The sequence below is a fragment of the Remersonia thermophila genome, chromosome 6 (assembly GCF_042764415.1).
Source record: "Remersonia thermophila strain ATCC 22073 chromosome 6, whole genome shotgun sequence".
NCBI classification, from domain to species: domain Eukaryota; kingdom Fungi; phylum Ascomycota; class Sordariomycetes; order Sordariales; family Chaetomiaceae; genus Remersonia; species Remersonia thermophila.
Genome location: NC_092222.1, coordinates 843350 through 868182, shown reverse-complemented (window position 1 = coordinate 868182; position 24833 = coordinate 843350). Strand labels below are relative to the sequence as shown.

The following is a 24833-nucleotide window of genomic DNA, read 5'->3' as shown; positions in this document are numbered from 1 at the left end:
TGGCAAGAGATCCCCCAGCCGGGGCCAAGACGGACCCTACCCTGACTCACCGCTCCTGCCGACAAATGGGAATCAGGCAAATCCGGTGCATTCTCCCCAGACGGCAAGCCCAATGGAGACGGGAACTCGCAGGCCCGGGGACCGGCACGACCGTGATATCGCCGGCTTGGCCGCGCCTCCTCATGCCAACACCTTGACAATGGAAACACGCTGTGCTTGAATATTTCACAGCGGCATTGTTACGAGAGAGGTGTGCTCAGGCGTCATTTCAGCATGGGCCCGCACGGAACCCGTCATTTTGACGTCATGATGAATCGTCTTTGTCCCACCCCTCCGCGGTTCGCGCCCTTGCTTCAACGTCCCGTCTTGATCGCAAGTAACTACTATACTGTAGTACCCCAAGTACACAGTACAGCATCGCGTCAGTGGCGCCGCCCGTCGGTCTCCAAACGGCAACCGGCTTGCTGCATCTGTTGCTTGGCTTCGGAGGCGAGATCTGGGGGCGTTGACCTTGGCAGGGTATCAGTCAGAAACAGGGAGGTCCCCAAAAATAAAGCCCCGCGATTGGCCCTTTCCGCTGCCGGCGCCAATCCCAACTGGGCCACCGACAATCCCCCCACCTACCCCGGTCCAACGACCATCGCCGTCCCCACACAGTACTCTGATTCGATGTGTGCTTTGTGGATGATTTGCCCCGAGCACGAGACGGCAGGACGTTGAAGGGGGGAAGGGAGAGGAGAGGGCAATTGCCTGCACATCAAACCCCAGCCGTTTATCCTTCGCCTGCCGCTTCTGTCATGTGGCACGTAAACCGATTATGAACCGGGCGGACGGTCAGATGGAAGCAGAGACTGACGACAGCACCATGGGCTCACGAACACCCAACCGGAAGAGTTACCCAATGACCTCAATTAGATTGCCACTCATTCCGTCTTCCATCGTGAACCGGGGCCGCGTCGGGTGTTTGCCCCAACCATCTTGGCTGGACGCTGGATCTAGGGCCAATCCAGCAGTTGAACCGTTCCAGCCTCGATCTCCTTCTCCATTCAGAGACAACCGCCCCTGCCACCGCGCACTTCCCCCCCTTGCCCGTCCCCTCATCAAGCCTCGTCTCCGACGGCGTCGTGATCGACGCTTCGGTACAGCTTCTACGTATTCTCTCCCCGTGGATCCCCGGCACCCCCAGCTCCCACCATCGCGTGAAGTTGGTGGCCTGTTGTCGCACCCCCCCTCCCCTCCCCTCCCCTCTTCCTTTCTCCCCTCACCCCACCCCACGGGCGTTGGCATTCCAGACGGGACCCCGAAAAGTGACGGGCCCCTTGTCAAGCTAGAGGAGACTTTACTTGTAGTTCAGACAGGTACACCCCGGACGATACGGACCCGGGGTGGTGTGTCCCACCTGATGCAACCAGGACCGGGCTGGGGAGTACCACGACAGTCAATCCCTGAGGCGCGATAGGAGAGCCGCAACGCCGGTGTTCTCTCCGTTACTTTGGATCAGCCGGGAACACTTTCATAAATCCTCTCATCCCCTCCCCCTCCCCTCTTCCCATTCTCTCCTCTTCCTCCTTCTCCATCCTCTCCCCACCAACCAGGTCGGACCCGATCCCCGATCCCCTTCAAGTCATCACCATGTCGTTAGAGGAGAAAGGTGCCGCGGGCACGTCGACGCCCACCGAGAAGGAGGCGGCCCCGGCCTTTGCGGCCGGCGAGACCGTGCAAGCCCGTGACCAGGAGGACTTCTGGACGCGCAATGGCCTCAACCTCCGGTCCTTCGGGAAGCGCGACATGGGCACCGGCTCCATCGACTCGCTCGACCGCACCATGAAGACCCGCCACATGCACATGATTGCCATCGGCGGCTCCATCGGCGCCGGTTTCTTCGTCGGTTCCGGCAAGGCCCTGAGCACCGGCGGTCCTGCTACCCTTCTGATCGACTTCGCCATCATCGGTGTCATGATGTTCAACACCGTCTATGCTCTCGGCGAGCTCGCAGTCATGTATCCCGTTTCTGGAGGCTTTTACACCTACTCGACCCGCTTCATCGATCCCTCGTGGGGTTTCGCCATGGGCTGGAACTACGTCATGCAGTGGGCCATTGTCTTGCCGCTTGAATTGACAGTCTGCTCCATGACGGTAGGCTACTGGAACTCGAGCATCAGCGTTGGTACGTAGCGGGCGGTTTGATCTCGGGCCACGCCCAGGAAAACTCATGGGGACAGTCTTGACTAACCTTTTTTCGTCTGCAGCCGTCTGGATCACCATCTTCTGGGCTGCCATTCTCATCATCAACGTTTTTGGCACACTCGGATACGCCGAGGAGGAGTTTTGGTCCTCGGTCTTGAAGCTGGGTGCCGTGGTTGTCTTCATGTTTATTGCTGTTATCCTCGTGTGCGGCGGTGGCCCCTCGGGCAGCCGCTATGACGAATACAGCGGCGCGAAGCTGTGGTACGACCCCGGTGCCTTCGCCAACGGCTTCCGTGGCTTCTGCAGCGTCTTCGTTACGGCCGCCTTCTCCTTCTCGGGAACCGAGCTCGTTGGTCTGGTATGTAGAGGTTCACAACGATAGACACGATCGGAATCCTTCCGGAACGGCATTGGCTAACATGAGAGAAAACAGGCTGCCGCCGAGGCCAAGAACCCGCTCCGCTCGCTGCCCGGTGCTATCAAGCAGGTTTTCTGGCGTATTACCCTCTTCTACATCCTCGGCCTGTTCTTCATCGGCCTGCTGATCCCCCACACCGATGATAACCTGCTTGGCGCCAACCCCTACGCCGACGTTAACGCCTCGCCCTTCGTCCTGGTGGGCAAGTACGCCAACCTTGTGGGCTATGACTCGTTCATGAACGTCATCATTCTCGTTTCGGTCCTGTCCATTGGTGTCTCATCCGTCTACGGCGGCTCGCGCACCCTGACTGCCCTCGCCCAGCAGGGCTACGCCCCCAAGGTCTTCAGCTACATCGACCGCTCTGGCCGTCCGCTCATTTCGGTCATCACGCTGCTTGCCTTCGGACCCCTTGCCTATGTGTCGCTGAGCGCCACCGGCCCGGAGGTCTTTGACTGGCTGCTCGCCCTGTCGGGTCTCGCCGCGCTGTTCACCTGGGGTTCCATTTGCCTGGCCCACATCCGGTTCCGCAAGGCCTGGGCTCTGCAGGGCCGCTCCCTCGACGAGATCCCCTTCAAGGCCGTCGGCGGTGTCTATGGCTCGTACATCGGCCTGGGTCTCAACATCTTGGTCCTCATTGCTCAGGTGGGCTTTTATCCTCTGCAGACATATGCGAATTGTGTTTTGCGATTGGTTGCTGACGCGCTCTGTTTCTGTAGCTCTATGTCTCCATCTGCCCCGTTGGCGGCGGCTTCAACGACGTCGAGGGCTTCTTCAAGTCGTACATGGCTCTGCCCGTCGTCATCATCTTCTGGATCGGTGGCTTCCTGTGGAAGCGCACGGGTTGGCTCCGCACTGACCAGATCGACCTCGACACGGGCCGCCGTGAGCTCGACTGGGATGTCATCAACGCCGACCGCGCCAAGCTCGCTGCCATGCCGACCTGGAAGCGCTGGATGTACACTTTCTTCGTTTAGAAGGCAGGCGCTCGCTCGAAGGCCCCGGCTGGTTGGGTTGCCGGTGGTGTAATGTGTGGAAGGGTTTGCCGTTGTTTTTGCTTTTACTGTTGATACCTGCTGGGTTGTATGGTTCTCTATGGGCGTGATTCCCCCCTCCTTATGGAGGATAGTTGTACTGTCTGCTATTTGCTGCCTAACAGCATGTAGACGATGTTGATGGCCATGATATGTATGGTATAATGATGGAATTACAATGGGCTTCCGATGATCCAAGTGCAATGTCATTCATTGGCGTGTTAATATCATGGGTAATCCCCAGTCACAGATGAGTCGAGAAACTTCCTTTGACAAACAAGGACTAAAGATGGGTTGGACCATGGACTCCCGGCCGCAAGAAACAATACTGTGCCATTTGGCGACAGCTGAGGAGCCAGCCGTCATCGTCGTCCTGCACCACGATGAACTCCATGAGGGATAACTGTATTTTTTGTCGACAGTCATTGGAAGAAGCTCGCCCCGCCGCCTCGGCCGATACAAGGACAATGGCATCAAATCCACCCCAGAGAAGGGGACGACCATCGCTGGTATGGTGTCTTCCAGCAATGGGTTCTTTTGAGGAAGTTGAGGGAGGAGGGGCACTTGTCGCTGTCGGCTCACGTCTTGAAGACGACTCTTTCGGCCTTCTTTCCGCGGCACTTGACGGATCAGGTTGCGCTTCGCTCCTTGGAGGAGGGGGAGCAGGGTTTCCCGTCGAGGGTGTTATGAGGGGTCGTCCGTGAAGAAGGATGTCAGCTGAGTCGCTTGACTCGTTTGAAGGCTCGTCACATTTAACCCCAAGCAGCCAACCCAACCCGAACCCGAACCCGAGATCCGTAAATCAAACCCGCGTCCCAAAAGGGCAGGTTGTGGAGGCGCGACTTACACCTGCTCTCGTCAGCAGAGCGGCCGGCACCGACGTGATGTGGACTCGACGACTGCAAGTTGCTCGGCATTCTGAACTTCCTGGTTCTTTTAGCATGCCTGAGGTAGAGTTTCTCGTCGTAGATTGCCGGCCTGGGTGACGGGGAGATGCGTGAAACACAGGGTCCGCTCGGAGGGTTTGTGGCGAGCTCCAAACCTCAGGTGTCGTCCCGGGTTAAGCCGGATGGGCATCCGTCTTTTCAGGTGATTCGCGCGTCCCTCAGGGAATGACAACGTTACCCAGAGCCACTCTGGACAGATTGGCGGGGAGAGCGGCCCAATTGATGAAGCCCACGACATCTGAGACGTGGCTGGCGTTGCCCTGGATTGTGGGTAAAAAACGCTTGAGAGAAGCGGCAGCCCTCGGGTTTCCTGTGTTGGCTTGGTGGCCTGAGAACCTCGCTGGCCGGCCCCCAAGCATCGAGCAGACAGGAGGAGGCCTGAAGGGAGCTCGTGATTGGGATGGAAAATGGGGTGGCCAATGAGCGCGGGCCTGTGTTAGTACTGGACATGGCAAGGAGAGCTACATACCCTAAAATCAAGGGCCTGGTTTTGATGGTGATGGCAAGTTTGGAATTCCAAAAGCCTCAACATCATATGGGATTTTGCTCGCCAAGCTGTTTCTTCCGATCTGTTGCTTTTCAAGGGCGCATCACGACTCCGAGAGTCTTGAGGGAGCAGTACCCGGTTAGCGGAGCCCCGTCTGCGCATTTCCCCCTTGATTGGTGGGTCTGGACCCACTTTATGGAAGACGGCGGAAGGCAGAGGGCGCGTGGAGCATCATGGTAGCTTCCAGAAAGGCAGGGGAGGCCGACAAGAAGGCATTCGGATGGCTGGCCTGGCGGCGGCGTCATTCATGCGACAGATCCCCTGATTTATAATACGATGTATGTCTCGTGCTCATACATACCTATTTACTTTCCGGTTGCCATCCTTCGAAACAGTTCCTACTCCACAACATACTTTTCCTCCAACAACTGCTGAACAAGCATCACTCCAAGTGCAGGATCGCTTGGCGGCAACTTGACTAACACCAGACAACCGCGCAAACAACACACCTCATTAGCGCTGACGAGAAACCATCGTCGCTCATTGAGCGCGTTCCCCCCGCAGCAGCATTCGCAATGGACGACCATTCGAATCGCGATGAGATGTATTGCCATGCATGCCATCATCAGTGGCAGCGCGATGGCGAGAGCATGGACTGCCCTGCCTGCAACAGCCCGTCTACCGAAATTGTACGGCAACCCTCGCAGCGACCTGGGTACGCGACAAGTACGCAGCATAGGCTAACCATAACCATGCAGATCGACCCGGAGTATGACCCGCGTCACTTCCACGGCCGGCGACATGAAACTTCGGTCCCTGGCGCTCCCGAGCCACAGCAGCGACCTACCAGCACAGCCGAATCCCGACCGGGGCCTGCGACCACCACACCCGCGCAGCACCCCGAGAATGCGGCAACCGAGTCGAGCACGGCGAACACGACGAACACGACGAACAGCGCAGCCCCGCAAACACAGACACAGTCGCAGGAGCCACCCCGCGTCACGTTCCGGTTCCGCACCATTAACTGGCCTCCTGTAACCTACTTCAGCTTTGTGGTGCCTCCTGTCTCGGCTCCAGCGCCGGCCCCAGCTCCGGCTCCAGAGAATCCCTCGCCTACCGCTGAGAGCAATGCTCCGCTCACCCAAAACGCTGCGCCAGCTCAGAATGCCATGCCGCCCACCGGAAACGCCTCACAAGGCCCCGGAGGATTCGAGCTCTTCGGCATCAACTTCGTCCCCCTCTTCCACTTCGTCCCGTTCGTTCCGACCGGCAACAACACTGGCGCAGGTGAGCCCAACCCGGCCGCCCAGCAAACACCCACCCACCACACCCAGCCTCAGCCGCAACCCCAGCCGCAACAGCAGCAGCAGCAGCAGCAGCAGCAGCAACCCCATTCTCAACCCCAGCCTGGGCAACAGACGCCCCCAACTTTCTCGCCAATCCCCGTCCAGCTGCTCGCCACGCTCATCGCCGCCCTCGCCAACCCCGCTGCGGGTGGCGTCTTTGGTGACGCTGTCTATACACAAGAGGCGTTTGAGCGCATTCTTACACAGCTCCGCGAGCAATCCCCGCAAGGCGGCGCGCCGCCGGCGTCTCAGAAAGCGCTCGACCGGCTGCGGGCGCGCGAGGTGGTGTTAGACGAGGCAACCCTGAAGACGGCACGCTTCCATGACCCGCGCTGCGTGGTGTGCGTCGAGGATATGGCTGTGGGCGATCGCGCGGTCGTGTTGCCGTGCGAGCATCTCTTTCATGGGGACTGCGTGAGGCCGTGGTTGGAGTTGCATGGGACGTGCCCGGTGTGTCGGAAGTCGGTGGAGGTGGATGATGAGGCGGAGGGGAAGGAGGTGGTCAAGGATGTGCAGGAGGGCTCACAGGGGCAGGGGCCGGGGCCGGCGCCGCAGCAGCAGCAACACGAGGCGGCGGCGGGCGGGGAAGCGATGGATTGTGCGTGATTTGAGGGAGCGTTGGATTCGGCTTCACTTCGCTGGACCCCAGCACAGCGGGGTGCGGATTGGTTCGTTTATGGCTTGAGAAGAGGTGCAACATGATACCAGGGAACGGAGTTTAGGCTTTGGCTTTCGGACAGGCCCCACAACAGGGCTAGGGACACATGGGATTCCGGACATCAACAGAGGCTGGCGTTGGGGTGCGTTTTTTATGAGCGCTTTTCTCCGGGGAGAAGGGCGTTTATTTTTAGGGGTGAAGCTCAACAGGGCCTGGTTATTTGCGAGATGACCTTAGGCTTAGGTTCATACCGGAGAGCCCCTTAAATTCATGTGAGGAAGCGTAGGTTTGCATTACCTGGGCATGCTTAGGGGCGAACAATCCAAGAGAAATTGCATAGCTATAAATCATGGATCATCATTGTGTGGAAATCGTGATGCAATACGCGTCTACAGCTGTCCTGAGGGGGGAAGCCTCGCTACCACAACCACCGCCTTGCTTTACTGTGTAGCTCCAGTTGCTCAGAGTTCAGCATGGCGGAGTTGGCCTAGGACCAAGCTGCGGGGATCAAAGATGCGGGGATTAACGGACCACAGTTCCGGTTGGGTGGAGCCACGCGTCGGGAAGAGTGGAATCTTCGGTCCGGTCCGTCCCCAAGGATTTTTTTTCCTGGGGCATCGGATGTTTGCGTGGACCCTCTGTGTCTCCCCGCGGTTGAGTGCTGTGTTGGCTCACTTGGCCGGCCAGGCGATCCGACAAAGCCGACATGATTGAGCATCCCCAAGGCGTCATCGCACCATCGACGGGGACCCGGCAGCACCCGAATTGGGTATTCCAGCTCCCTTCCCGCCCGCTTAACTGATAAGAGGTAGCCCGGGCTTGGTATTATGTGATGGCAGAATGCACAAGAGGTGACATTGCGCGGCTCCGGCCCTGGTCGACCTGGTCGCGCGGCCACGTCGGACACCCACCAGGGCCCTTGCCGACGATATTGCCCAACCACGTAGTCCGGGCTCAGGCGTCGCTTGGGAACATGCCGCCGTTAAGATAAGACACCTCCCGCTCCATGAGGGTTCCGGGTCCTTCCGAACGACTTAAAGAGCGGGAACAGAGGCACAAAGAGAGGGAAAAAAAAAGAGAGAGAAATTGTTTGTGCGTGTCCACGTACATGCGGTTGCGTGCGTGTGCATGCCAGCAGAGATTGGTGGTGGCTACCTATACCTCTTCCTGCTGCGGATCCTCGCCGATCATCTCTTCAGCCTCAGCTTAGACGGACAACATTGTTTCTAGTGCTCTGAGCAGCACTCCACGACAGCCGCTGTCTCATACCTCCCTTGCGACTCATTCGCTCACGCACACAAAAGAGGAGCCTATCGAAAATGCTGGCCACGGTCTATCACCCTGCCCAGCAGCACGCACTCCACCCTTCTGATGTTTTGACCGAATATCATGACCCCTTCCAAGCCCTCTATGACTCCATCTCCAACCTCTCCCTGACCGGCACCGAGTCCTGCATTACCACAAACGGCAACCTCCAATACCCAGAACCCCCAAAACAACAACAACAACCACAACCACAACAACAGCAGCAAGAAGAGGATGACTTCGCCCCGCTAGAAGTCACCCCGCTCTTCCCCCCCGGGGAAAACGTCATCTTCGCCCACTCATCCTTCTTCCGCCGCCCGCCGCTGCCGGGCAACATCTACCCGGACCTACCCACGCCAGCGCAGGTTCGAGCCGAGGCGGAGCTGATGTCGGATGATGATGATGATGAGACGGCGGCGGCGACGGCCATGGCCACCGTCTGCTACCCCTCGCACGACTTGCTGGTCAAGCACGGCAAAGCGGTGAAACCGGCCGAGGGGAAGGCCATGATTCTGGCCTGGAGGGGTCTCGTGGCCGGCGGTGCCGGAGAGGCGTACGGCTGGGAAAGCCCGGGCAGCGAGGGCCGCAAGGTGCCGGTGCCGGAGGTGTTTGGTTGGCGGCGGGATCCGGCGACGGGGGAGAGGTGCGTGTACATGGAGATGCCGCGCGGGGATGTGCTGGAGGAGAGGTGGGCGGGCATGTCGGAGAGGGAGCGCGAGGCGGTGTGCGTGGAGCTGAAGGGGTGGGTGCGGATGTGGCGGAGGTTGAGGCTGGGGGGGTTTGAGTTTGTTGGTATGTCTTTCTGTTCAGTCTCGCTCTTTTCTCTTCCTTTTGGGGCTGTTGTTTTCCCCAAGCAGGCCCGGCCAAGCAAGGGGGATGGCTAACCTGACTGTTCACCCAGGGAGCGTCGATCACACCCCCATCCAGGATGAGGTCTTCCGGCCCTGCGTCGCCGCCGGAGCGCCTCCGCCGGGGCCCTTCCCCACGGTCGCCGCCTTCCACGACTACTTGGTCACCATGGCCGCGACGCTCTCTCACACCCGGCATTACGGCTACCACCACCGCCAGCACCGTGGATTCTCCGGCTATCACCACCCGTCGTTCTCCCCGCCCGTGCCCCCTCCCCACCTCTTCCCTGCGGACGTCCCTGTGGTCTTCACGCACGGCGCGCTCCATCCGCGCAACATCGTCGTGACGCCCGGGCCGAACCCGCGCGTCGTGGCGATTGTGGGGTGGGAGCAGGCCGGCTGGATGCCGGCCTACTGGGAGCTGTGCAAGGCTCGCTGGGAATGCGCCCGCCGCGGCAGGTTGGGAGGTGGTTGGGAGACAAAGTATCTCCCCTGGATTCTGGATGCCGAAGGACTCGGTGCGAAGTTGAAGGAATGGAGCGTTAGGGCGCTGTGCCAGTACTGGGATTACTTTGTGGGGTTGATGTAGGTCTTTGGGGCTCACGTTGAAGAAAAACGAAAGGGGCTTGGCGGGCGGCGTGCAAGCGAAGAGGATGGCGTATGGACAGGTCCGGTGTTTTTGGTGTGGAGAAAAGGAAATACCCATCAAGCCAGTGCGTGCTTGACTTTCGGCTTCATGGTGCAAGTAAGGGACATGGTAGGAAGGACGAACAGAGTTTGGTTCTAAAGTGGTACGGATCCCTATGGACAAGCGGACAAAATTTCATTTCGTAGGGTTGCTGAGAACCTGTCAAGACCGGGCAGGGGAAGAAGCGTTGCCGTAACGGACTTGAAAACATCGAGGATTTTGTGTTGGTTGGGGGGGACTCTGCCAGCCATGCCATCCTCACAATTACCATGCTGCAAGGTAGAGGATGGAAGAACCGTGCCATCACAGAGCCCCCTCCCTTCCGAGTCGTTTCACTCGCTTCTGTTGCCTCCCAGTGTCACTTCCTAAACTCCTGCCGCACCAGAAGCAAACGAGGACGCGATGGCATGGGTTGAGCCCCCCACCAAGTCTCTTTGTGAAGAGGCGTCAACAGCTCCACAGCCAGAACCACAAGCCTCTGGACGGCGACAGCGTGGTAAGAATCCTGACCCGCCGAGGCTGCGGAAGTCCAGGTGTAGTCCCACATCCATGACAATAGGTCCGGAGGGTGCTTTTGACGTTGGCTCAGACAACGTCCTCGCCGAGGACCAACGGCGTCCGTGAGTGACTAAAAGGAAAATAGGGCCCTGGAGAGACGGGGTTTTTAGCCGGCAGCCAATAGCCAAGTCTGGCTTTCTTACATGCATCCTACGGTCTCAAGATGGCCACCCACCAACGTGTCAGTGCCACGGGGACGTCGGAGACCTGGAAGAAGAGATCCATGTGCCACCCCACTGTGAGAACATTAAAGTAAAATGAATCATTTTGTCCAGACACGTGGCTTCGGAAAAAAAAAAAAAAGAAGTGTGTGTTCCCGTTGTGTGCACCCTATTCTGTAATTATTTGGGATTGCATACGTCTTCTTCCTCTTTGCTCATGACAGGATGCTGAGTCGGCACTTTCGTGGGGCGTCTCGGAGCCGAAAACTCGGCGCATTAGACAGCCATCCAATCACAGCTCCTGTTGCTCCGGCCCCCAACCGCCTCCGCCGGGCCCCACCGGGCCCGCCGTCCGTACTACGGGTCCGACGGCCGCGCTAGTGACCCTGATCCCGTCCCAGAGGAAGCTTACTGCTACACGTTGCAAGAACTCGGAGCTATCAGGCTATCGACGAAGGTATGCAATCAACAGGAACATCTGGCTCCCTGTTGCCTCTGGTCTTGCTCTAAGATTTCCGAGCCGTCCTCCAGGCACGTGGGAAAGTTTCCGGCTCCCCTGGTGCATGGGCTGCAGTTGAAAGCACATCACCGATGCTCTCGAGGTGCCCGGGGATGTGTTTTGGAGAACGAGGACCTTGTACGGATCTGCACTATATACTCTCTGGTCCACGCAATGTGCTCCTGGATTCCATAATGACTCCGTTTTCTTAGATTTTCTGGCTTCCATGAGCGCCCTGATTCATTGGGTGCCCAAGTGTTCATTTGCTAATCCTTTGAAGACCATTGCTGTCACTCTCTGCCCTTCGCCATCCATTCCAACATCTCGAACATCCATCATGGCTCATGGAGAAGAGCCGCAAGGTCCATCTCTCCTTGGCATGGCCATTGCTTCCGCAGCGTTTCTGTTTGGGCCACCGGTGGATGAAACCTTGCTGGACACGTATGGGGGATTTAAGGAAGTGACCGTATTGAGTGGCGTCCTTTGCTTCGCTGGAGAGGTGATGGCCATCACCACAAAGTTTTCCACGCCCGATGAGATCCTCGGACGTGTATAGCGAGACTGGCATATAGCTATCGGATACCCTGTGTAAAAGAGTGAATCATTGTGGGAGGACCTCTGACTTGAGACTCGCATAGATAGTAAACGATACTGACAATCTACATGGCCATGATCCTTCATGTTCTGGCTATTCTGTCAATGCCATTGGAAAGGGTCATCGGTGCAATTCTCTTGGTTTCTCCGGGACTTTCCGAGCAAGATGGCCAGTCAAACGTGAAACACTGCCACCAGTGCGTCCAAAGCTCGCTCGTACAACCAATATCGCTTTTTGAGAGTCATAAGGCACAACAGATATGGATGTCCCACTGCCATATTTAGCGATGAGAAGAGAAAGATAAGTCTGAGGGCCCTTAAGCAGGGTCATCCTTCGTGGTCAGGTGGCGAGTGCCGGTACTAATAGTCCCAAGCTCTCGGGTTTGAGGGCGCACTGTCAGCGTCTGCCAAACACCAGATACAAGCCATAACCCCAAGTCACTCAAGAATAGCCCAAGACGTGGCGGCTGAAAGGGTCTCATTATGTGGGTGCTCAATTCATATAATAGACAGTTGCAGGTAGCTCATGTCGTTTTGTATTGATCCAAAGATCAGGGGCTTTGTCCCATTGTTTACTAACGGTCATAATCGATAATCCTGGATGACCAGCAACCTTGATCCAGAGTCACACTAAGAAACCTAAGGTTCCTAAATTGCTCTCAGAGCCTGAACGTGAACCACGTACAACAACACAAAGCGGTGGAACTCCTAACATGAATGGAACTGGAACTCTCATTCATAAGTTCGGGTTCCGACTTTCTTTCTTTTCTCCGTCACTTGGCGTATCGTCCTCCTCATCGGCAACCGCCTTTGGTCTCCTAACCTGTTCCACTTGTTACTACCGAGGTTTTTATCCTACCCTTGACCGTCCTCTCGAAATAAACCGGAAGTCCCATCAAACTAACACAAGAGCAAAGCTGTTCGAAAGAACTCACAGTCGCAAGCATGGGCTCCCAGGCCGTTCCCGATACCGGCATGCCCATCCGTGTCTCGGACACTCACCAGAGAAGACCGATCCCTCCGGACCTCCACCGATACTGGCGCAGCCATGAAGAATATGGTTATCTCGAGCGCTACTGGCCTGATGATGACCATGAAGGCTGGGTCAAGAACATACGCGCGATCCTTGCGAGTCATCTCCCCGACCTCGCCACATCAGACATCACGTACTTTGCCAAGGGCACTTTCAACCGCTTGTACAGCATTACCAACCCAGACTGGGAGGGCAAAGCCTACGTATTTCGCGTCTCCATCCCTGTCGAGCCCTTCTTCAAGACCGAAAGCGAGGTCGCCACGATGGAGTACGTCCGCCGTCACACCTCCATGCCCATCCCGCGCGTCATCGCCTTCTCGTCCAGCGACGACAACGAGCTCGGCCATGAATGGATCCTCATGGAGATGATGCCCGGCCAGCCTCTGCGCACGCTGTGGCCGCGTATGCCTGAAGAGGCAAGGGTCGCTGTCTTTGCCGAGCTGGCGCAGCACGTCAAGCAGCTCGTCGCGCTGCGCTTCAGCAAGTTGGGGAGCATCTACTTCTCCGACGTTGCGGACCACGTTCTCCCGCTCGAAGACGCCGCCCTGCCTGCCGGCCCCTCACCGAACCACAAGCCCTGCGAAGCCCCCGGCGCCCCAGGCATAAAGCTCGACAGAGACATCGGCCCTGGCAACGGCTTTGTCCTCGGCCGGCTCGTCGCACAAGACTTCTTCTTCGACAAGCGCATCTACTACCCCGGCACCCGCGGCCCTTTCACAACCACCCGCTCCCTCATCGACGTGCGCGCCAGCCTTCTCGAGCGCCGCCTCCGGGACCTCTCCCCCGTCCCCAACCAGCCCTGGTACTGTGAAATGGACCGCGAAGTGTCCCGCCACCACGCCCGCGTCCTTGCCATCTTCCAGCGTCTCAAGGCCCTCATCCCGCGCCTCGTGCCCGAGCACAACGGCCCCGAGGATGCGGGCGTCCTGTGGCACGACGACCTGTCGGAACATAACCTCCTTCTGGACCCAGTCACGTTCAAGCTCACGGCGGTCTTGGATTGGGAGAGCGTCGGCGTCGTGCCGGCGTATGAGGCCCACCATGCGAGACCCGCGTGGTTGTCGGATCGGGATTGGAGGCCCACGCCGCTGGTGCATTTGGCGCGCGGGGTGCCGAGGAACGACGAGTGGTTGAAGAAGGAGACGCTGAGGCGCGCCGGGGAGATGGGCGGTGCCAGAAGGGCGTATCATGAGATCGTGGGGACGCTATATCATACGGATGAGGAGACCAAGGAGCGGGCGCGGCGCAAGCAGAAGCTGGCCTGGTTTCTGGCGGTGGATATGCTGTTGAGATGGCCGTGGTGGGCGGAGGAGTGGATGAAGGAGGAGGGTCTTTGGGAGGAGGGCTCGGGTGACGATGGGGCAGATGGCAGTCTGGCTGCTCCTGAGCGCAACGGAGTCACGCGCGGGGCGGTCGACGGCATCATCCACCAGTTTGAAGCTCACGGCGAGTTAGGTGGGCTTGGGCAGGAATCCGTGGCGGACGGCAAGGCACTGGATGCCATGGAGAGCTGTGCTACAGACGGTTGCAAGGCTGCTATTAAGCAGTGCACACCGGATGCTCCGGCGGCATCAGGGTTTGACAAGACGGCTGAGTAGCCGTGCTGCAGGCACGGCATCGCCTCGCCATCTTTAGGGGGGGGGAGTTCCGAACTCTGATACACCACACTTTGCAACAGCCTGCTCTTCTTATTTTCTTGGAGTGCCCACGAAGAAGAGGGGAGAATCCATGGGCTATCTCACAGATACATTTCGGGGTCTGGCTGGCGGACACAAAAGGGACCGTTGCCCAACCACCGGAAGCAGCTTTCTTAGACCACTTGACACACGGAACGATGCCAAAAAGTACTCGGCAGCCCATAGATGCAATCATCGTTGCCTTGATAGCGCCTGTCTCTTCTGTTGTGTAGATGAGCTGGGTCTCTTGGCGTGAATTTGGGGATTACAAAACCACTACTGGCGCTTAGGGACGGCCTGAGGCGCCCTACTTCAGATCCGGGATGTAGCATGAAAAGGAAGGCGTAAATAAACAAGCTTGGGCCATTGCTGAGCCTGGGATGGGGGTTTAGGGTGTTGTGTAGCGTTGCTGGGCGTGGTTACCACATCATCCTCCTCGTCTTGTCGAACGACGCACAATGTAAACTACTCTGTCGACGTAGCTTTTGCATGAACCATTACCAGTTGCGGAAAGTCAAAGGCCTTTTTGGGAGATTTTACGGCATACCTGGTTTTTAGCAACAGGAATCCAACCATAATGGAATGGCCAATGTAGACAATAGATTAGAAAGGCGACATGGCCCCAACAGCTCTACTCTCAGCCTGTATAGAAAGAGGATTATTATTGAAGAAGAGAAACTCTTGAGCCATCATCCGACCATCTGCCCCCGGCTTTCCACCCCCTTGACCGGTCAATATTCTTGACGCTCTTCCCACCCTCTGGTCATCGTGTCCGTGACCTGCAAATCAGAGATTGACCGGGGAGCACGTCTGGATAAGGTTGACGTTGACAAGGCCATCCTTTGAGTATGTGTCAGCATGCGTCCTTTGACCTCTTTCTCGTATGCTGGGGAAGGGCCAAAATGGGAAGCGAGCCGTATCACTTTACTTACCTGCTGGACATAGCCATCCTTCACATTGCAGCAGTACGTGTGGCTGCCAGCGCCGCAGGGACCGTCACCCAGCACATTCACCACGTCTGTGCACTTGCTCGCGAGAAGCTCTCTGAGGAGATCCACGCCCACGACGCTCTGAATGCCACCCAGCAGTCCCCCCGCCTGCTTCGTCTGATCCACGAATTGCTCGTTGCAGCACTTCGTCACTTGGTTGGCCTGGCAGGCAAGTCCCTGGTTGTCGTTGTTGGCGGTGTTGGGCCGGCCCCCGGTCGGCCTGCCGCCCAGGATGCCTCCGAGACCGAGGTTGGAGAGGCCTCCGAGGGATCCGACGACGGGGCTAGGCAGGGCCGAGACGGTCATGGCGGCAGCCAGGAGAGTGAAGGCGCTGGTGAGCTGCATTTTGGCGATTGTTGAGGCGGAAGTTTGTTGGAAGAGGTGAGAGCTGGTAGCTAGTGGATAGTATGATGTGTGGATTGGAGTTGAGGATGCTGGTGATGATGGAGGAGTGGGAAGGCCCGGCAGTGTGAGAAGGACACCTCCTTATATGCTGAGATGGGAGCCGATCCCACCACCGCTTCCTAACCCCGGGTTGCTTTCCCCCCTCCCACTTGCAGACATGTCCTTCCAGCCCGCTTCACCGTTGTCCGAAGCATCGACATCACGGTTTCCTTTCCTGGAGAAACGCCCCGCAACATTCCCGCGGCGGTGTGAAATCGTTTGGCATGACGTGCCGAGTGTACACCTACAGAGACGTGCTTCATTTGTAACCCCTGCAGGATCTTCTGATACTGGATCGATGTGCTGTACTCTGAAGCGCTTCGGTGAAGTGCTTGACCCCTAGCCAAGGCAACAGAGAAACAGCTGGTGTTACATAAAGTTTTCCTGTATGTTTTTTTTTTTTCTTTTTTTGGGGGGCCCCCATATCCCCTGAGGATGCGATGGAATGGTCAGGAGAAGGGGCCGGGGTTCAACTTTGGCTTGTAGCCCATATCTCACACTTGACTGCCATGGACTGAAGAAAGCTCTGGAGCCAACATCAACAGAGCTACCAGCCATCGAACATGTCTCAAGTTCCAAAGCCACCGCTCCGTCGAGTGGGTACACGGACGGCAGCCAAGCCGAGGTTCGAAGAAGACCGTGCGCGCCTCTGTTCCGCCGGGAGCAGGCTAGCCACATGGCTGGGCTGTCTGCTACGCAGCATGTACGCAGTAGCTTGACTTGGGAGATCGGCATGTGTAGATCTCGAAGGTCTTACTATAGACCAAGACAAGGCCGTGCCAGCGCTCGCATGCTCCGCTGATGGGGTCGGCAGCGAATCATCACGGGCGACGGGAACGGGGATGTGCACAGTAGTCAACGGCCAGGGTACGGTAGTTGCAGGGCCTGCGGCAATCCAAATTAAACACTGCCCGTGAACCCTATTTCCACCACCTCAGCCATGTAACACAAAAAGGCATGCAGGCGTCGAAGGAAGGGTTCTGCCGCTGCCGGGGTAAGGTGGAGACCAGACCAGGAACGACTCCAGCCCGGGTGGGGCAAAATTAAGGTTAACGAGCGGTGTCCGACACAGGCTCGTGTACCCGTCGGCCTGTCGAAGATATTTTCGGTTCTGGAAGATCTCGAGTCGACCAGACTCAACAGCGCCCAGCACCTCCATTCTGAGATTGTCACAGGCTGGACATGAGTGAGGGCTCATTTCATCCCTCGTAAGATTGGAACTGCAACACAATAGTGCCGTTCAGAGCCCTGCAACGAGACAATCATCAGAAGTGATTTCATCACGGACGGCTCGCGCGACGATCATCGCTGGGGTGCATGCAGAGCGGAGGGAAGTGGGTCGCCAAGTGGGTAACTACTTGAGAGGAACAATCTCTGACCACTGACATCCAAGAGCAAGTCTAGGTTCTATAGTGTAGCGGTTATCACTCCGGATTCTGATGCCTCTGGCTTTCCGGCAACCCCGGTTCGATTCCGGGTAGGACCTTCACTTTTGTCGCGAAACCATTTGCTCCCAGGGGCGATTGCCTTTTGTGCACTCTCCCTTTTGGCCGCCCTGGCATGGGCTTGGTCCATCTTCCATAAAAAGCATTTCAATCTTGGTATCCCGTCGGGAGCTTTCTTTTTCGATGAGCCGGGAGGACGTGGCAAGAGGCTTGACTAGATATCGTACTTCACAACCATCCTTGACGTAGACAAGACGGCAGAATCCCCCAATTGACTCTCATCTCCTGGGAAAAGACACACCATGTCCGCCCGCTGCCCTTCGTCAGCACCGGCACGGCTTGCAGCTGGAATGTCTCTTGCAACAAGCACCTCTCGATAGCCGGTGGGCTTGAAGCCGAGCGTCCGAAACGTCCTCTCCCCGGCCGCTGTCGCTGTGAGCGCTGCACGCTGCGTGGTCAGCCCGCTCATTCGATTCCAACACACAAGACACCAACCTCGCTCTCCACTTACCCGACATCCCAACAATCCTCCACGCCGGCCGTTCCTTTGCCCGCCGTGCCACCTCAGCAAGAGCCACCTCCGAAAACCGAGGTCGCCTCTTCTGAGAGCCCTCGCTTCCCCCTCCAGCAGCCCAGCGACCACCCCCAACCTCTTCATGCCCATCCTCGAACCGCTCAACGTGATAGACATGGAGTCCAACCTCTTCTTGTCCCACAGCCTGACCCCCGATCTCGGCCTCCCCCAGCTTCCTGTCTGGGGGGAACATGCATCCCGGGTCGATCTCGGCCTCCCTCAACCTGCCCGCCAGCAAATCGTCCCAGTGTCGCCGGCGCAGCGGCAGGACAACCACCACTCCACCGCCCGCCATCGCCGGCTCCCGCCGAGCTGAAGTGAAACCCTCCGTGTCATCACCATTAGACACGCTGCCGACCCTCACCTTCGCCCGCTGACCAGCCGAGATGTTCGGAACTTCCTCGGTGCTACTTGCATTGATGGTTCGGACATGAGGCTCAAGGTCCGGGGACAGATGCGGGTCTTGCTGGGCGGCTGGGTAGTAGATAGACAGATCCGGGGCGGCGCCAATCCAGGCGCGTAGGCGTTCGTAGGGGAGGTCGACGGGATACATGGCCTGGTCCGACGCGTGCACCGCGCGGAGGACCGAGTCAGGGACGGGGAGCGGGGATGCGAGCGTCCATGAGATGGATGGAGAGGCTGGGGTTTGCTTCAGGTTCGATGGAAAAGAGTCGCGCTCCATTGTTGGATCTTTGGTCTTTGGACCGGGATTCCTCTACTGGGCAGGAGCTGGGTGTAGATTGGCTTCAGAACTTTTGTCTGATGATGGTGGGTCGAACGGTGACAAAAAAGAACCCACCAAGATGATGGGTTGGTTGTCTTTGCGGCAGAAGAGCAAAAGGATTTGACAAGAGAAACAAACCAAGTCACAAAACGACCCAATTTCGAAGCTTCTCAGAAAGAGGCGCAAAATGAGAAAGAGGAAAAAAAAATGCAAAAGGAAATGCCCACAGCCAGAATCGAACTGACGACCTTGTCATTACTAGTGACACGCTCTACCACTGAGCCATGCGGGCGACTCCAATTATTTGTTGGATTGTGGGCCGGGTACCGAGCGTTTTATGCAAGGATCGACTGGACTACACAGTACACCTCTGCCCAGCCCACAGGGATCTGCTGCCTCAAACGAACTTTTGTTTTTCTTTTGAACACGTCAATATGGGAGAGTAGAGAGAAGTGGAAAGAGCATGTTATTGAAGCACAAGAGTAAGTTGGGGATACAGGGTTGACAACAGCATCAATATTCCCCTATCAACGCAAGGCGAGTGGCAGGAAAGGCGCAGCAAACATAGAGCATTCATTGAAAGGCATCCAGCATTAGGTCCATGCTGCGGCGCTTCTTTGCTGCCTTGTGTTCTAGTCACTTCCGACACTTTCCATAGGAATATCAAGCGAACCTTTGGTGAATTAGGAGCAGGTTACGCAAGAAACACGAAAGGCCGAATGGTCCTGATTCTCTTCTGTGAAGGCGCTGTTCCAAGCCCCTTTCTCGGCGTCTTAGGAAACAAACGTCGATAGGAAGTCAGTTCTTTGTTTCTAAATCGTTCAGATTTGTGCTCACTATACCAGAGGTATGCCCAAGGGTGTATCTGCAGGAAATTTAACGGCTAGGAGTGTTTCCTGCTGCTACATCCCGAGTATAGGTTCTTCATACAGAATCTGCCACAGCAGTATGCAGAAACCGTTTGCAGAGCCGACTTATCCAGTCACTTACACGGGTGACTGCATTGTTGGCTCCCAGTGAGCGTTAACCTTTTCTCTTTGACTTCCGATTGACAACAGAGACGGATATGAACATTCACACAGGAATTCGTGGCCGTTATCGAAGGAAAAAGAAGCAGCAGCAGCAGCAGCAGCAGTAAAAGACCAACACGCTTACAATGACAGCACATCCTGCAGCCTCCCGGGTCCTCACAATACGCCATCACCATCAGACCCCCAGGCCCTGTGATGGTATGGACCGTGCTTCTCAGAATCAAACGAAGCTTCCAGAGTGCCCTTGGGGAGGTATAAAGTCAGGCAGGCAGCTCTCGGTACACCGATGGCCTCTTGTGTTCCGTTCATGTCGCAAAAGGGAATGCACAAAGTCGTTTCCTCAGTTCATTGTTTCATCATGTTGCTCACATTAACGCTCCTGGTCTGTCTGTACCTGGCTGCCCGTTATTACCGTCCGCAACCCCAAGCCCTCGAAAAGTGGATTAAAACTCAGCTCGACATAGCCAACTTCAAATACGCCGGAGCCACCACCATTGAGGAGCGGCTTTTGCTACGGGCAACAGAGAACCAGCGTCTACGCGCCGCCTTCGGCATCGAAAACTCGCTCACTACAGAGTCGCTAACCACGCACAAGCGGTTCCTCAACGCCGTCTCTGGGATCCTCAACCGCCCGGACCGCCGTTGGGCAAACCTCTACTACCTCGCCGAGAGGCTGATCAACGCTCGGCTTTCGACCGAGTCTCAGAGGGGATATCTGCGGCGCAGCAACGACAACTGCAGGGTCCGCCTGGCAGAGCTGGTGCGGTGCGTCGTCCTGGCGGTGGTGCTCCAGGACAGCTTCGGCCTCAGCGCGGCGGGCATCCCTTGGGAGTACCTCATCATCATCACGCGCGAGATTAACGAGCAATGGCTGCGCTCGAAGCGGGCGCCGCATCAGGTGGGAAAGTCGGCGCTGCTGAACGCGACGATCCGGCAGCTGGGGGAGATCAGGGGGGCCGCGGTGTCCTCGTTGGCGGGGCCGGGCCATGATGGCGACGACAACCGCGAAAGGATCCTGAGCCCGGAGGAGGTGCTCGGTCTGCTGATGCCGCAGTACGAGACGCTCTGGCGGGTGGTGCTGCTGACGTTCGTCACGGCGTTTCACTACCAGCCGGAGGCGTATCGGGACGCGAAGCGCAGGATCGCGGACGTGCCGGGGTGTTTGGGCGACCCTCGGCGAGAGGGGGAGGCGTTGAAGCTGGCCAAGGTAAGTCAGTGGGCATGCGCGGCCTTTCCTTTGAGGCGGTTCGCCTCGTCATCGGTACCGCCGTTAACCACTCGTCTCCGCGCGCAGGAAGGTCTCCGCCTCTACCCATCCAACAAGCACCTCTACCGGAGCAGCGCAAGGCTCCTCTCCGCCGGGGAGAAGACGGCACCGGAAAGCACCGCCGAGAGCCGAACCTACCACCCTCAGCAGGTCCGAACCCTCGCGGCCAACATCACCACCCTCCACCGCCACCCCTCCATTTGGGGTCCCGACGCGCTCGCGTTTCGCCCGTCGCGCTTCGACGAAACAGCCCTGACGCATCTGCAGCGCGCGGCGTACGTGCCCTTCTCTCTGGGGAAGCACCAATGTCCCGCAAAGCGAGGCGCCTTTGGCGAGCGGATGATCGTGACGCTGGTGGCCGGGCTGGGGAGGTGCCTAGACTCGGATCGTGGCCACGTGGAGTTTGGAGGGCGGGTGCCAGATATGTTTTGGCAGCCAGGCGAGGGGCTGCCGACGGGTAGGGATGACATGGAGGAGTGGGCTTATGTGGTATGGGCGTGATGGCAATGAGGGAGCTGGTTGGTGGAAGAGAAAGCTTGGGCGTTCAGAAGAGCTTGGACGGAAAAGGGAAGAGCGTCAAGGGCTGTGTTCTGAATATTTATTTGCTCTTTCAATTTCCAAGTCTTTGATCAGAAGGTGTCTTTGAAGCAGATCAACCGTTCAGTCTGGGAACCTTTATCGACTACGTATTACTTCAGCTTGCTGAAGAAATGGTGTGGCTGCTCGCCATAGTAGTACAGGTTTTTGGCAAGGGGGGAGGGAGAGGCTGAACCTTATTTTGACGACAGACCTCCGACCAGAAATAAAGCAAGACCGCGTTAAAACAAACAAAAAAAGAAAAAAAAAAACAAAAAAGAAAAGAGAGAGGGAGAGGGAGAGAGCCAAACTTGCAGGACCCATAAAAATGGAAGGGTGTTCTATATCGGAGAGAAAAGAGAAACCCGAACCCGCCAAGGCAGGTTCAAGGAACAAATGGGCGATCCCGGAATCGAACCGGGGTTTCTTCGGTCGTTATGATCCAAGATTTGAACCACAACGAAGCGTCCTAACCACTAGACTAATCACCCTTTGTTGGTGGAGCTTTCCCCAAGGAGGGGTTCAAGAGAAGCCGTTGGCGGGGTATGACAGGAGCGCTAGGGAAGCGACAGCCCTGGGCAGGTGTCATGTGGGGTGCCCAGCACGCCGCCCCCTGATCCAAGGCTTGGCAGGAACGTCAACCCAGGGGCAGGGTAGAGGTCCTGGTCAGCGCGGTGACAACGGGACCGAACCGGATCCAATCAGCAATGGCACATGGCCTCGATGATGTTGGAGCAATTTTCCAGGAGGGTTCAAGACGTCTGTGGCCTTCCTAAACCAGCCATTTGCCCCGCGAGATGTCATGCGTTGCATAACGCAAGCTTCTCTGCTCTCCATGGTAGTCAGGGACATGCGCAAAGTCCGAGGCCATAAAACAAGCTGCGGCGGTGCACATGCTCAGCTGGAATGGCAACGTAGCAGTGCAATCAAGCACAACCCCGGTCTCGTCCGTCCCGGTCCCCCCAGAACGACGGGGCATCGTCAACGCTGACGGGACATCTGCCGTCGTAGATTGGCTCGTTGCCGCTTCACGTGGCAGCAGAGAGGTCGCTAAGATGCTTGCTTACTACGTACTCGCGGTACGGCCATGCCGTATGGACAAACCTAGGTCCGTCGTAGGGCGTGCCTCGTGACGGCTCGGGCCTTTTTATTAAACGGCCAAACCACGCGCGGCGAGGGGGGATGTGTGAAGGTGACCGCGGCGGGGTGTGGCCTTGACGTCCTGTGCTGTGTTGCTGCTGCTGGTGCCGCTGCCCCGCGACCATTGGTCGTCACCAGACATCACCATGATCTCCCCCGTCAGCTTGGGCGCGCTCCTGGCCGCCGCGTCCCTCGTCGAGGCCTCCTTCGACCGGAACATCGCCTACCGTAGCCCCTCGCGGCGCCACCCGACCCTGGCCGTGCCGCTCTCGCACGTGGCCAAGCGCCAGTCCGGCGACGTCTACTCCCCGGACGAGGTCAACTTCACGCACGGCGTGGCGTCCGGTGACCCCTATGCCGACTCGGTCATCCTCTGGACCCGCCTGGCCCCGACCGGCGACAGTGTTGCCTCCGACCTCGTTCCTGATGGCGTCGTGCCCATCTACGGCGATCCCGACGGCGCTCGGCCGTCCAACAGGGCCGCCTGTGTGGAGTTCAAGATCGCCACGGACCCCCAAGTGACCAACGTCGTCGACCAAGGTCGGGCGTACACTTCCAGCGATGTTGATTACACGGTCAAGGTGAGAGCTTCCTGGCCTTTCTGCCAATCTCTCAAGAGCCCGTCTGACAAGAGCAGTTCGAAGCTGGAAACCTCCAGCCTTTCACCACCTACTACTACCAGTTCAACGTGTGCAACTCGGACAAGAAGAGCCCGATCGGCCGGACCAAGACCACTCCGGCCGAGACCCAAACGGTGAACCGGAACATCAACTTTGCCGTGTACTCATGCTCCAACTACCGTACGTCTTTCTCTAACCCGCTGCTGTCTGCTGTTTGCGGCCCGGACCGTGTTAACCGCCTCCCAGCCGACGGATTCTTCAACGCCTATGGCAACGTGGCTCGCAAGGACTCGGTGGACTACGTGCTGCACCTGGGCGACTACATCTATGAGTACAAGGGGGACTCGTCCCTCCGCAATCCGAAGCCCGACCGCGAGACATACAGCCTGTACGACTACCGCGCGCGCATGGGCTCGTACCGCACCGACCCGGACCTTCTCATGTCGCACGCCAGCTTTGCCTGGATCCCCGTGTGGGACGACCACGAGGTGGCTGACAACTCGTACAAGAACGGCACGGGCAACTCCTCGGGCGAGGTCTTCCGCAAGCGCAAGCAGGCCGCCGTGCGCGCCTACTTTGAGTGGATGCCGATCCGCCAGGTCGACATGGACGACAGCCTGCGCATCTGGCGGAGCTTCTCCTTCGGCACGCTCCTGGACCTGATGATGCTCGACACGCGCCAGTACGACCGCGACCTGACGGTGCTCAACGGCTTTGCCGGCATCGGGGGCAACAGCAAGGAGGTGGAGAAGCTGGTGGATCACCAGAACCGCACCCTCATGGGCTTCAAGCAGGAGGCTTGGTTCTACGACCAGCTCACGCGCTCGTCGCAGCGCGGCGCCAGGTGGCGCGTCATTGGCAACCAGGTCATCTTCAGCCGCATGGCGCTGGGGATCCTGGGCAACCGCCCCTTCAACCACGACCAGTGGGACGGGTACGTCGCCAACCGCGACCGCGTGTTCCAGCATCTGGCCGACGGGAAAATCAACAACACCGTGTTCCTCTCGGGCGACTCGCACGCCGCGTGGGTGTCCGACCTGGCGTGGCTCGGCACGCGCAGCTACGACCCGGCGACGGGAGAGGGCGCGTTTGGCGTTGAGCTGGCCGGGTCTGCCGTGTCCAGCGATACTCCGGTTGGCAGCTGGATGCCCAATCTCATCACCAAGGGCCTGTCGGCCTGGCTTGTCAAGGACAACCCGGAGCTGCAGTGGCAGGATTTGTACTACAGGGGGTACTTTGAGATCAGCGTTGGGTACGAGGACGTGATGGCTCGCTTTTACGGCATCCCCAACCCCAAGGTTCGCAGCAGCGACGAGATCAAGATCGCCGAGTTTCTGGTCCACAACGGCGAGAACCGGCTGGCGAGGAACCCGACCGTGGGAGGCGGGAAGGCGAAGGCTGGTGCGCTGAAGAACGGAAAAGTGGAATAGGGGCCGCCCTGTTCTTCTAGGTAGCACGTACCCGGTTATATAACAACGAACAGTTATGTGTGTTATCTCTGTGCCGTGCAGGGTCTTCAATGCATGCCCCGGATGGCAGCCGTTCGCTCCCGCCCACCAGATGCCCCTGTTGGCCTGCAAGAAA

At 57.9% G+C, this 24833-nt stretch overlaps 8 protein-coding genes and 3 non-coding genes across 11 annotated transcripts; 7 read left to right on the top strand and 4 right to left on the bottom strand.

Moving 5' to 3' along the window:
• Window positions 1–1632: 1632 nt before the first annotated feature.
• VTJ83DRAFT_6420 (uncharacterized protein) lies at window positions 1633–3582 on the top strand (the record flags this gene model as incomplete). The annotated part of the gene is made up of 4 exons (XM_071013130.1): window positions 1633–2167; window positions 2250–2545; window positions 2621–3250; window positions 3325–3582. 4 exons carry the CDS (start codon window positions 1633–1635, stop codon window positions 3580–3582), a joined length of 1719 nt encoding a protein of 572 aa, XP_070864047.1.
• Window positions 3583–5648: 2066 nt separating this feature from the next.
• On the top strand, window positions 5649–7025 carry VTJ83DRAFT_6419 (uncharacterized protein; the record flags this gene model as incomplete). Its single annotated transcript, XM_071013128.1, has 2 exons — window positions 5649–5762; window positions 5832–7025. 2 exons carry the CDS (start codon window positions 5649–5651, stop codon window positions 7023–7025), a joined length of 1308 nt encoding a protein of 435 aa, XP_070864046.1.
• Window positions 7026–8396: 1371 nt separating this feature from the next.
• VTJ83DRAFT_6418 (uncharacterized protein) lies at window positions 8397–9819 on the top strand (the record flags this gene model as incomplete). Its single annotated transcript, XM_071013127.1, has 2 exons — window positions 8397–9174; window positions 9284–9819. 2 exons carry the CDS (start codon window positions 8397–8399, stop codon window positions 9817–9819), a joined length of 1314 nt encoding a protein of 437 aa, XP_070864045.1.
• A 2856-nt stretch (window positions 9820–12675) lies between these two features.
• VTJ83DRAFT_6417 (uncharacterized protein) lies at window positions 12676–14361 on the top strand (the record flags this gene model as incomplete). The annotated part of the gene is made up of 1 exon (XM_071013126.1): window positions 12676–14361. The coding sequence occupies one exon, from the start codon at window positions 12676–12678 to the stop codon at window positions 14359–14361; it is 1686 nt and encodes a 561-aa protein (XP_070864044.1).
• An 864-nt stretch (window positions 14362–15225) lies between these two features.
• On the bottom strand, window positions 15226–15773 carry VTJ83DRAFT_6416 (uncharacterized protein; the record flags this gene model as incomplete). The annotated part of the gene is made up of 2 exons (XM_071013125.1): window positions 15226–15279; window positions 15372–15773. 2 exons carry the CDS (start codon window positions 15771–15773, stop codon window positions 15226–15228), a joined length of 456 nt encoding a protein of 151 aa, XP_070864043.1.
• A 1502-nt stretch (window positions 15774–17275) lies between these two features.
• VTJ83DRAFT_t150 lies at window positions 17276–17358 on the top strand. Its single transcript has one exon. It is a non-coding gene; the product is annotated as a tRNA-Gln (tRNA).
• A 173-nt stretch (window positions 17359–17531) lies between these two features.
• Window positions 17532–18573, bottom strand: VTJ83DRAFT_6415 (uncharacterized protein; the record flags this gene model as incomplete). The annotated part of the gene is made up of 2 exons (XM_071013124.1): window positions 17532–17758; window positions 17829–18573. The coding sequence occupies 2 exons, from the start codon at window positions 18571–18573 to the stop codon at window positions 17532–17534; spliced, it is 972 nt and encodes a 323-aa protein (XP_070864042.1).
• Window positions 18574–18835: 262 nt separating this feature from the next.
• Window positions 18836–18907, bottom strand: VTJ83DRAFT_t140. Its single transcript has one exon. It is a non-coding gene; the product is annotated as a tRNA-Thr (tRNA).
• Window positions 18908–20004: 1097 nt separating this feature from the next.
• VTJ83DRAFT_6414 (uncharacterized protein) lies at window positions 20005–21414 on the top strand (the record flags this gene model as incomplete). The annotated part of the gene is made up of 1 exon (XM_071013123.1): window positions 20005–21414. The coding sequence occupies one exon, from the start codon at window positions 20005–20007 to the stop codon at window positions 21412–21414; it is 1410 nt and encodes a 469-aa protein (XP_070864041.1).
• Window positions 21415–21886: 472 nt separating this feature from the next.
• VTJ83DRAFT_t139 lies at window positions 21887–21980 on the bottom strand. Its single transcript has one exon. It is a non-coding gene; the product is annotated as a tRNA-His (tRNA).
• Window positions 21981–22775: 795 nt separating this feature from the next.
• VTJ83DRAFT_6413 (uncharacterized protein) lies at window positions 22776–24679 on the top strand (the record flags this gene model as incomplete). Its single annotated transcript, XM_071013122.1, has 3 exons — window positions 22776–23210; window positions 23267–23429; window positions 23496–24679. The coding sequence occupies 3 exons, from the start codon at window positions 22776–22778 to the stop codon at window positions 24677–24679; spliced, it is 1782 nt and encodes a 593-aa protein (XP_070864040.1).
• Window positions 24680–24833: the final 154 nt, after the last annotated feature.